This window comes from Mesitornis unicolor, unplaced genomic scaffold (genome assembly GCF_000695765.1).
Source record: "Mesitornis unicolor isolate BGI_N332 unplaced genomic scaffold, ASM69576v1 scaffold12332, whole genome shotgun sequence".
Taxonomy (NCBI): Eukaryota; Metazoa; Chordata; class Aves; order Mesitornithiformes; family Mesitornithidae; genus Mesitornis; species Mesitornis unicolor.
Genome location: NW_010167165.1, coordinates 1,179 through 13,174, shown reverse-complemented (window position 1 = coordinate 13,174; position 11,996 = coordinate 1,179). Strand labels below are relative to the sequence as shown.

The 11,996-nt window shown below is 42.0% G+C and overlaps 1 protein-coding gene across 1 annotated transcript in view; it reads left to right on the top strand.

Annotated features, from left to right (window-relative positions):
* The window catches only part of LOC104536076 (potassium channel subfamily K member 10-like), a gene marked incomplete at its 3' end in the record, with an annotated part of 13,460 nt that extends 1,788 nt beyond the window's left edge, over positions 1-11,672 (top strand). The window contains exons 3-5 of the mRNA XM_010178601.1: positions 5,728-5,845; positions 8,662-8,822; positions 11,558-11,672. Of these exons, the coding sequence (XP_010176903.1) occupies positions 5,728-5,845; positions 8,662-8,822; positions 11,558-11,672 (394 nt within the window). The remainder of the gene's footprint in view (positions 1-5,727; positions 5,846-8,661; positions 8,823-11,557) is intronic.
* Positions 11,673-11,996: the final 324 nt, after the last annotated feature.

Genomic DNA, 11,996 nt, shown 5'->3' with positions numbered 1-11,996 from the left:
GAAGCGGTGCTGTGCTGATGTGACTTATCCAGCTTTTGGATCAGGGCTGGCTTGGATCACATCGTTCATCTGTCTTCAAAAGACAGCTGAACACGTTGGGTTGGCAGGGTGGATTCTGTTCAGGGATAGAGGTTCAGATGTGTTTGTCAGGGTGTCATTGCAGACACCCGTGTTTCCCTCAACTCCTTAGGTATAATGTGTTTTGACTGATTAAAGGATTTTTTAAAAAATACTAAAGGCAAGAAGTTTGTATTCCCTTGATAGGAATGTCACTACTAAAAGATAAGCAAAATGCTTTCTTTTCTACCAGAAACCAGAACACGTAATGTATGCAACAAGCAAAGCGCCTCAGCAGTATGGTAGAGTCCTGCATGCCAACAAGGATTTCTAAATAGCCCCTGTTCTCTAGCCTGAGCTAGGGACCACTTTTAATTCTTTATTCTACAAAATATTTTTCCTTCTTTCATTTCAAAAGTGGCGACACTAAAGTAAAAGCAGGCACACTCTGTCATTAGAGGGCAGATATTCTGAACAAATCTTACCATCTCCTGAGATTTCAACGTGCCCTCAGGCATTACACTGCGTAACTGGAAATCATTTTGCAAAGGTAAATTAAATGAGTTTAGCAGCTTAGCGTGTGAATGTCTTAAGGCCAAGTGATGTGAAATATTGCAACAGATTTGTCAATAAAGAACAGGTTCCTTTGGATTCTTCTGGATGTCTCGGGGTGAAACGGGCTCCAGGGATGTCGTTGGCTGTGCTAATACAGCAAACTCTGATTGCAACTGAACAGTGAACCACTGCTTGAAGATAATGTCAGGGGGTTAATGTTGTGCTTTCATGTCAATGATCTCAAAATTGATGTTCCTGGCTGGCACAAGACATTTTTGCATTGCACCAAATGCTGCATCTGCCTTTACAAGTGGGATTTCAGGCTGATGTGGGTCCTCCATGGGTCCTGGCTGCTGTGCTGTGTGCGGTCAGCACCTCCTACTGCTAAGGGAGCTATTTAATATTAATGTTATTTGACTACCTGACAGCCTTCAGATGAACACAGGTCACACTCTGCAGGATAACTGTGTTGATTCACCTCTGTGCTTTGGAGAATATGGAAAAAAATACAAAAAGAGAGACATTTGAACGGGCTTGTAGCCTTTTACAGTGGGAGTGGCTCTGGAATGGCCTTTTAGGAAGAGGAAAGGAGTGCCATGGTTTTTACAAGGATAATGACGGAAAAAAATTATCCCTCTGCCCAAATTTCACCCTTCTGATGAAATTTGTTGCAGTGGAGCAAGTTCATTATTTATTGCCTTGTATGATCTACAACTTGGCACAATGGTGAATACCAGAACAAGAAAACGACAGAACACATGTGCTCTATCTGAACACTTTTGAGTTTTCAGAGTTTGAGGGGAGTGAAAGCAGGAATATGCTAAAAGACAATGAAACTTCAAGTAGGTTTAGCTGTATTTTACCCGTTTGAAAAGAGTGGCAGAAGGCAGCAGCACTCAAATGACTGGACATACAGGTGAAAAGAAAAATAACATTGGTAGTTACACTTGCTGACATATTACAGTACTTATATTTTCTCTTCTTACAAGACACAGCATCAGCTTAGGGTCAAAAAGAAGTCATCTTGCCTTTGTAATAAGACATTTAGAGTGTGTATGGGGAGGTTTTGCTCCTCAGAAAGATCAGATGTTGTCTATCATTAGCAGAGGCAGGCAGCAAGACCATCAATGTGTTTGGGCACAGTAATTCCTATGGACCTGATTAAAGTATTCATATTCTGTTTCCATGTAGCCTACACACCGTGTATGAGGAAAAGCTTGGTAATGAGCCCTGCTTTCATAACGAGCCCTGCACAACGACAGAAGATAGATCTTGCTGCTGTAAGAAGTGACTCAGATCATTGGTGGAGCTGCTTGCTTCTTCCTTTGCCTTCAGGGTTTAATTTAGGAGTCTGAGTGATTACAGTACAAAAAAAATCACCCACCTGGGAACTAAGTCATATTATCAATGTCCGCTAATGACTACAGCAAGTCATTAAGAGTTAGCTTGTAAGCTGGAAAGGAAACAGAGCTGGAAATAAGCTAGTTAGGCTTTACTGGCTAATTATTTTAGCAAGAGTTCATCTTTTCGATAGGTACTTTTGGTGAGTGTTCTGAACTACTTTTGCCCTGAAGAAAGGGAACATCCTATAAAGATGCTTCAGCTTTCAGCTGCTCGACAGGTTCCCTGGTGTCATAAGCCAGCTGGTCTTTCCAGGGTGTTTCCATGTAAAATGAAGAGAACTTGGATGCTTTCACATGCTAGAAGAAAGCTCTAGATGGAGCAGAAGACAAAATATTTTGCAATAGCTATGGGGAAGTCTTGCCTGTTGCTGAAGACAGGAAAAAACTATTTGAGATGTGAAGAAAAATGATCGTAAATATCTGATTATTGAACCTTCCACTTGGAGGTTGTCTTCCTTATGTCCCAACTTCCCTGCTCCCCTTGATCATTTTACCTTATTCCCTCTAAAATGATACCATAAAAGGATTCAGAACTCTGAATGCTGTATGGCTGCCCTCAGTGTGCATATGACAGTGTAGGTAGATCAATATCTGGCTGTTTGTCGCCTGAAGACCTTTATGGGATAGGCAGAAATATTTAAGGGATGGGCTTTCGGAGCTTATTACTTTTGATTTTATCTGAACAAATATATTGCTGGTCTTGGTCCTTTGAAAATGCTGTTGTAGAAAAGTGAATAAATGGCAGTTTATAATGAGGATCCCTTGAGAGGATAAGCAGAGAGGTAGGGAGTACGGAGAAAAGTTATTAAGGAATTAGTCTTTGAAAGCTGCTTGCTAATGAGAAGCATCCTAATAATCATAATAGAGAAACATGAGAGCATGAAAGGCAATTTAAACAACTTTTTGTATGCTTGATAGGAATCTGCTTGAAAAAGAATTGTGGAGAGAGATAATCATTATTGGATTAGCATGATCTATGAAGAGGAATTAATGGAAGTAGAAAAAAGATGACAAGAATTTACTTTCCTTATCGAACACCTATCCTTGGTTACACATGGGGTGCATCCTTCGAGGGGCTCAGCTCTCAAGGAGGGTATTATGCTTGTCCTTGGAACAGATTTGTCTTCTTCATGCTGGGATCTTACTGGAGAAATTAAGCATGAAGAACTGAACCAGATAAAAGCCTTTTTTTCCCTAAGAAACCAGAAACAGTCTGTTCAGTTCCCATGTCCTCATCAGCTGCACTAGCTCCCAGCTATCCTATTGCCTATGGGCACAACTGTAGACTTCTTCTTGACATAATTGTCTTAATTAGCAATCAAGGCACCTGATACATTAGTGAAGGCTGTCATGTACTCACTCATGCACCAAGGAGGGTCAGGTATATGAATATCTGGGCACAATGAGGACCACCTGCACCCTAGGGGACAGCGAGCTGCGGGTGCCACCACTGCCAGCCAGGGGCATCCTCCAGCCCAGACTTTGGAGCACCTTCCTGGGGATGGGGACGGGCTGTTGTCAAACTGTTGTCAAATTTTGGGGTCTGGGTGAACTGGGAGAGTCTTGCCAGTGATAGCATCCGTGTTTGAGTCTTCATCTCGCAGGATACTTCTTGTGTGGATGGACTTGTGGTGGTGGTGGGTAGTACTTTACTCATTGCATTTTCAAGTGCTGCTAACTGCAGGGCCGCTCTCCTCTTACTGCTGCCTTTCTGTCCTCTATCGCTGGATGCAAAATGCTGTGTATGAAGAGATAGGTAGCATTGGGATAGTTGGATGTTTATAAATGAATGATGTCAGTCAAGCTTTAAAGAAAAAAATGAGTTTGTTCTGGATGAAAAGGGAGCCTGAGAAATTCAGAGCTAAGGCAATGGGATGCTCCATCATATATATGTCTTTTTAGACATACCTGGCCTCTGCTCCCACTCCTTTCCCTTTTTTTTGTGAGGCAATGTTATGACTAACTGAAAACCGGGCAGCAGATTAGCTGGAATTAGCCTAAGGTAAAAGATGTGGTAGAGGAACGTCCGTGGCCATGAAGTCAGTGGGAAGCATAGGCAAAAAATGACTGAGGAAAAGTGCAAAATGGAAGGGGGAGAAGATAAATAATGTGATAAATGAGCCACCAGAGGGAAGAGGTGAATGAGGAAAAGGTGTATTGTGAAAGCTAGAGCTAGAAGAGGTGTTTAATGGATGTATTTAAAAGTCTGTGCTAAAAGCGGTTATGGAGAAGATCAGGAGAGAAGGCGTAGACAGCAACAGATGAGAAGATGGTAAAGTAGAATGGTTAACCTTGCTTTGCACAGGGACTGTGTGGAATAAGGTGACATTGAAAACACAAATCATAGATCAGAGGGAAAAAGGGGTTGAAGAAATGGAATAAGAAAAGTCAAAACAAACTTGTATGAATGGGTGGAGATTTTGTGCTGAACAAAGCCAAAGATAGAGAGGATGTAAAAGGCAGCAGTTGGCCTCTTCTGTTGAGCCTAGCAAGAAGCTCACTGAAAACCAAGGCTAAGTACTGGTGGCAATACTCAGGAGGAGCAGCAAATACCAGTGAGACAGAAGGGGCAGATCTGGCAGCGGTGTGAGTGGCATGAAAACAGCAACACGAAGTGAGTTTGGAACAGGACGGGGAAAGGCAAAGAGCTGGAAATGGTAAGAGGCAGAAAGAGAGCAGCTTCATTCCTTTGCATTGGTTTTTTGGAGATCAATCTCAGCTGGGACCATTTGAGAAGGAGAAGTTTGCTTTGAAAGGCACTCATTTTAGCTGCTAGAGCAAGGTCTGAATTTCTCTATGATGGGCAATAGCTTGTATGTGAACTACAGAATATGTACCAAGGGCACCTCAAAAACCAACTCAGAGCAAGTCAGCTGCATATGCCAGATGCCAAGAGGTTTATTTCTGTGCTTTAGAGCTTTTAGATCGATCTTCCTTTGGACTGCGAAGCTGCACTGAAAGGCAGATGTGTGTGTCCCCATGACACAAAATGATGCCTTTTTAGAAATACCCAAGGAAGCATTCAGCAGGCTGATATGTCTGGTTTGATTTGGTGATGTTGAGACATGGGACGGTGTCCTGGGAGCTTCTGTTCTGGATTTAGCTCTTTCAAGAGCTACCTGGGAGTCTCTGTACCATGCTGTATTTGTGGCCATGCGACCATGTCCAGTGTGGCAACTGGGAAGTCCTGGCTGATCACAGAGTTGTTTCATGATGTATCCATAGCTATATTATCTGTTCATTTCAATTGATATATATATATATATCTCCTTTTTTTGTTTATTCAGCATAAAATATAAATAACTTAATCAATAATTAATTGTCTGGGAATTAAAATCCTTGGCTGACTGGCTTCAGTTGACTTCATGAGCATCATTTGTGTTTACCACCCTTCTTGCTGTTTCTAACATCTGTGGTTCCCATTGGGGGATTTTTTCCTGTGGCAGTTATTCCTACAAAACCAGGATTTATGGATCTCTCTGTGGTGTCGGTCCTCTACTTCTCAATTGTTTTGTATGTTTAGTCATTTGTCAATGCATTGCATTTTCCTTCCACCTTAATATCTATTTAGTTCAGTCATATTTTCAGCTTTGGGGTACAGAGGATGCTACCATACTTTGAGCAGGTATTAAAATGATCCTAGACATTTCCCTTTTGACTTGCATAAGATATGGTAAGGCACCCATAAGGCTGATTTGTTGTCTCTTTGCAGCATGCTATTGATGCTGATAACGCAGGAGTCAGCCCCATAGGAAATTCTTCTAACAGCAGCAGTCATTGGGACCTTGGAAGTGCCTTTTTCTTTGCTGGAACGGTCATCACAACCATAGGTATGTTTTGTTGTTTATCTTTTCAAATACATTGCCACACTGAGACCTGGGTAATGAGATACATTTAAGGAAGGTCGACCACAAAGAAATAAAGTGGCTGAGCTGTATTTCTCTCAGTTCTCAGAAGACATGCTCGTGTCAAGGGCATTCAGCTCTGGGCAGGTATCAGAAGCTGTTTACACAATCAGGGTAGAGCAGCAGTGCTGAGCTGAAAACCAGCAGCACTGGTGTGCTAAGGCTTCATACCCCTGTACTTCGTGTGGATGCAACTGGTGTTAATTTTCACTAAAAAGATCAAAAATTAGTCCCCAGTGAAATAACTATTCTATGGTTGTTGGGAGTTTGGATTTTAATATTTCAGATGAATTTACCCATAAGGGTTACTTCCTTCCTAATTTCATCAATTAATTTTGGCTTATGCTCTGAAGTTTGAGATAAGTAATTCTTCTGATACCCTACTCCTGAAACTGGAAATGTACGCATGTGAGTATCGCATCCTTTTTAAAATCCCTCCTCACTTCCATACTCACACTTGGAAGGGATTCAATGAATTGTACATTGTGCAAGAAACCCCCACATTTGGTTGTTTCCATTCTAGAATTTGTGGCCCTGAAATACTGACACACTTTTCTCTATTAGATGAAGGGTGTACTGAGCTGCTCCATTTACCTTTCTCGAACCACTCATCTTAGTAAGTCCATTGTTTTGGGCCTGCTCATCTGTCCCCCTATACATTGTGCCTGGTGTATTTAGTCTCTTGATCTCTGAATGCTGGCCCTAGATTTGCTAAGGTTTTCTCTCCTCTGTGAGCCAGTTACTCACTTGAAGGTTGTTCAAGTAGCTGGAGTTTCAGAAGATGGTTTGAAGAAAAGAAATTATAAACCGGTAGCATTGATTATGAGGTTAATCTGCTGATATTTATTCAGTAGTTTTATAATTTTAAGCTTTATTTCAGTGCTGCCATGATTATAAGTCAAGATCTGATTATTTGGAAATCACTGGCAAATTGTTGCTGTTTATTTGCGTTGCCTTTGAGTATTCTTCTGATTTAAATACTGGATAAAGTGCTGCTCCTTATTACAGCTGGTCACCGTATAGATAAATAATGTGACGATCACATAGCTCCACATTAAAGTGTGAGAATCTGGCTGAATTCTGCAAGCTCTGTATGCAGATAACACAACAAAAATAAACCTGTGGTAGTTACAAGACTGGTTGTGGCGATCATCTCAAGCAGTGGAGCGTGTGCCTTTGGCTCTGCCTTTTCCTTATTGTCAGTGAGGGTTAAAGAGTGGTTGTACAGAGCCTGCTCCTCTATACACTAAGCTACATTACCATGTATTTTTAACGGTAGCATAAAACCATGTCTTTTAAAACAGTAGCACTGAGAAAGCAAGCATTTCTGAATCAAATGTAAGAAAGCCCTCCCTTAATATTTGTTTACTCAACAGACCCAAGTGACAAGGTTTGAAGTTACTCATTAAAATAAATGCCACTATGTAGGCATGGTTTATGTCAGCATATTCATTGACATCTGCTATTTAAATAACTTATTGAAAAGAGCTTGGATTTTTGCCCGTATTTGCTTTAGATTCTCCATGAATGAGGTTTTTATGGGCCGCATAAAGTCTGTGTATTGTGTCTGGGCATGCAAATGACATTATTTTATCCACCAAAGCTGTGTTAGAGCTCCTCTTAGACACTCAGTAGAGCACCTGGTCAACCTCAGCCACGTTATTTCATCGATGATTTGTGATTGTGTGGTCATTTTTAATATTCAAATAATTGTGTGTTGTCAGAGTACATTTCAATACAGATACCTGGTCTTAAATGCAGAGGTACAAATACCCCTACCACAATTCTTGTTGTTTTCTCTTTGGTGTTAAAGTTTTAATAGAAATACCATGGTTACTGGGGTCATGCTCCACGTAGATGCTCCTGAGGTTCAACTCACATAGGTGGTGCAGGGAAGGGAAGATGCGCCTGAACAAACTGTGGTGGTTACACTGCATAGGACAGTGGAGAGAGCTGCCTTTCTGCCAGTGTCAGATGTTCCCAATATTTTATCTGGAGTCACAAGGCTGGGAATCAAAATCAAACATACTTGGGCCTAAAAGAGAGTTTCCATGCAGGATATGCAGCTGTATAATTGTGTCTTGAATCTGTCATCTTTTCAACAGCCCCAGCTTACCCTAGGAGAGGATGGAAGTAAGTCATGTATGCACCTTTACTAGAGCATCAATAATGATTTTTAATTATAAATGGAGTAGGACCTTCAGAGGGAAGGCTTAATGACTTCCTTGTTAAAAGCTATTACAAAACCTCATGAAATACAAATGTTGGGCTCTTTATTTGACAGAGGAACTGAATAAAGAGTTCAAGGGAAGATCTGTGTAGTGTGGGCACAGTTTGGAGGCCGCAGTGTGATGAGGGGATGAGGAAATGATGAGTTAACCACTGAAAATGAGCCTTGTCGGGTGAATCACACTCCCATCGGGAAGGCATTGGCACAGCCCAAGAGGAGCTGCAACACAAGGGTATCAGGCCAGCACACAGGGACTTTTTTGCCATGATAAGGCAATCTAGATTAATTAATCAAGCAACAACTTTGGTAGGACCTGAATCTATAGAAAATAGGGGTAACTGAGGTTACAAGAACTAAATCACCTGGGAAATTACAGTACGACAGTCTGTAAATAGGAATGACATGTGGAACCTAGGTATGCCTGCTGAAATAGCAGTGTTTCTAAACCCATTAGTTTTTCTAAGAAGCCACGTGTAAGTTCTGAGAGTTTGACCTTTGTTTTTCTCCTCAGGGTATGGGAACATTGCCCCAAGCACTGTTGGAGGCAAGGTTTTCTGCATCCTGTATGCCATCTTTGGGATTCCCCTCTTTGGCTTCTTGCTGGCTGGGATTGGAGACCAACTGGGGACCATCTTTGGGAAGGGCATCACGAGGGTGGAGAAAGTTTTCAGAGTAAGTTCACTGCCAGTTTTTTGCTTCTGTTGTATAACTTGCTTTTAATGCCGTTGCTGTTACCTGCAGAGCTTTATACCTGTTGAGATTATGCTTAAGCTGTGATTAATGTTCAAGGAAATCGCCTTCTCTAGGTGGTGGTGCAGGGGTTATAGGTCAGGCTCTGCATTTCCTTCTTGAGGAACATATCTCCTAAGCTAGGTTCCTTACAAGGACTGATTGTAAAACACAACATTCACTGAAACAGAGAGAAGATAATGTAACATCTGGAGGAACAGGGATGCAGTTAAGTCCTGACTGTATCACTATTAAACCTGAAAAAGACTTGGGAAGCAAGGTTACTGGAGTGAATGTGACCTTGGAAAGAGAGTGATGTGCTTTTGCTGCAAGAGTGATGTATTGGAGCAGATCTGCAGATGCAAAAACTGGAGTAATACCAGACTGGAATCATCTTCCTGGTGTTAAACTTCCCTGCCTACCATGGGTACATCCCACACTAGATTTCTGTGTAGACTTTCTCATATGTAATTTCTCTTCATGATGCCGGTACCCTCTACTTCTGAGTCTGTATCACCGTAAGCAAGTCTTTCACAAGCGGTGCTGGCAAATGCTGCTTTCCTAATTTGCCAATCCAATTGGCTCACCTCAGGGATTCTCTCTTTGAAGCACAACCTGTAGAAGTGACCTGTGCCATGGTGCCCCTGGAGCCGTGTAAGTGGAGGTAAGTGTTTCCAGGGATGGAGCGGATGAGAAAGTGTCCAAGCTGTTTAGTTTAATAGGCATCTGTTTCCAAAACATTCCCACAGATGAGAGGAAATTACTTGTAGCTGTTTTTGAGAGGAAGTAATTGAGTATTAGACTGGGGTATGAGCAATTTCCCTTTAGATTAAATTACTGTGAAGTGTCCCAGACCAGCCGTAAGGAGCTAAACGTGGGAAAAGGTGAGTGGTGGTTATGGGTGAGTAAGTGTGCATGTTCCTGACTGGAGAGCAATTGAAAATGGCCTGCATTTTCACAGAATAAAAACTGTTATTCAAAGGTGGCTCAGGTTGGGTCTGCAAAACCAGAAGTAGCTAAGATCCCTGGTTTATTTATTATCTGGCTGCTTCTTATACCTGCTTCACCTCTAAGGAATCTCTGAACCTCCCAGCCTGCTTCTGCCCAAGGAAAACCACAATCTCAAAGTCATGGTGTGGATTGAGAGTCAGAAAATCCGTGATTCATTGTCAGCTGTAGCGTTGGCTTTCTGGGTGGCGTGGACAAGACCGTCAAACTGTCAGCATGATGGTTTAGGAGTAAAATAACACATCCTCTACTTGGAGCATTTTAAGAGTCACAGATGAACGCTGATACAGGTTTCATACAGAATACGGCCCTTTGGTACATAATGGGAGTTCTTTTGGTATTCAAAGTACTCCTTCCTTTTCTTGACTTCATGCAGTTGCTTGTTCTTTATAACCAGCTCAACTATTTGTTCTCTTCCGTGGTATTTTGTCAGCTTTCAAGAAATGTAGAGATCTGTGGTCCGCTTGTTTAGCCACCTGTATGCTTATTCCTTTTATTTTGGTTCTCATAAATCCATTATGTCTGGTCTTTGTGGTTTGGTGGATGGGGTTATACATAATTTCCATCAGTATTCCTAGTAATGAGGTTCAGCTATTTGAAGACAGAGTTTACAATTTAGTGACTACTGTTCATACCAGTAGTTTCACTTTATCTGGTTATTTACATAACATTTGATGGATTATATATGATCACTAATGAATTGTGTTTACATTGTTAAGCTCCGTAAGTGTTTGGACCTGATCAGCTGAATCCCCAAGCGGAGTAACAGCTCTTGATTTGATGCTGAGCAGTGAACATAATTTGGTTCAACGTGTGACTCGTGTTTCTTACTTTGTCTCCACAGTGAACTCCAATTCAACTTGTTTGTGGGTGTAAAGCAACCTGCTACAGTCTTTAAAAAGAGGACATAAAAATTAGAAGAGTCTGAGTGAAGGAGTGAACATAGGCTAAAAAGACACTGAAAAGTGTAATAAGGTGTTGGGTGGTGTCCCTTACAAATCTTGTGACGCTAGCCAAGGGGTCACTGTGTATCAGTGGTCTGGTGATATAGAAACTGAATTTTTGGAAAGCTTTTTACAAGTTTTCTCATCAAAGGCTATAAGGAAATGAAGCTGTGGTGAGGTAAGAGAGAAGGTCTCACACGTCAGGACGTGTTAATGGAGATTAGGAATAGATGGTGGCATTATTGGTGTGACTCCTTGCTGAGATCTTGCTGTTTTAAGAGAGATGGGCTGGAATGGTTCAGACCAGAAGGTGACTATACAGTGACAGTGTCTGCAAATCGTGTATCTAGATGTTTCAGGACAGCTAAAATGGAAGCTGCACAATGATGATAAATGGAATCCTGTGCTGGCAATACAAAATAATTCGTGTTTCTTAAGTTTGAGCAGAGAAATCCTAGTATGGTCATACAGGGATAGCATCACAGTTCGTTACTCCGGAAGCAACCTGGAATTACTGTGGATGGCTGTGTGAAATAACACTGTGAAAATTATCAGCAGGTTAAGAGGGAAAAAGAGTGTGAGAGAAGGATCTGAACAGATCCATGGTGCATGTGCAGTTCCCATTGTGAAAAGCATTTAATGGAAATAAAAATCAGTGTCCTGGACATTATAATAACCAAGTTTCCTTTGCATATGCCTCAGTATTCTGCTCCTGTCTGTCTTTAGTCACATCTCTTCGTCCCCTTCACCCCTGGGGATGTTACACGGCTGGTGTCGGGGTTGCTGAGAGTTCCCAAAATCCCTGCAACTCCGTCATCGTTACGATCATTTCTGAAGCTGGGTAAGAGGCAGTGTGCATACAGGGGCTGGAGAGGAAGGTTTCTCTGTGGCACAGCAGTCTTTGCACCCAGAGCATTTCCTTAATGGGTCTCAGTGTAACTGTGAGCTTAAGCCCACATCGTGCAAGGGACAGCTCGCCCCCGGCATAGCTGGGAAGATGAAAGGAGGATTTGTCCCAGAGGAGCTGTGCTCGTGCACTGCTGCTGCCTCTGACGTGACCCAAGTGGAGCCCCACCACACCTACATTAATTAGCAGCGCAAATTAGAGCCCAAGAGTGCCACATTTAGCCATTGCAGCGATCAGCCCACGCACTCTGTGGGAATT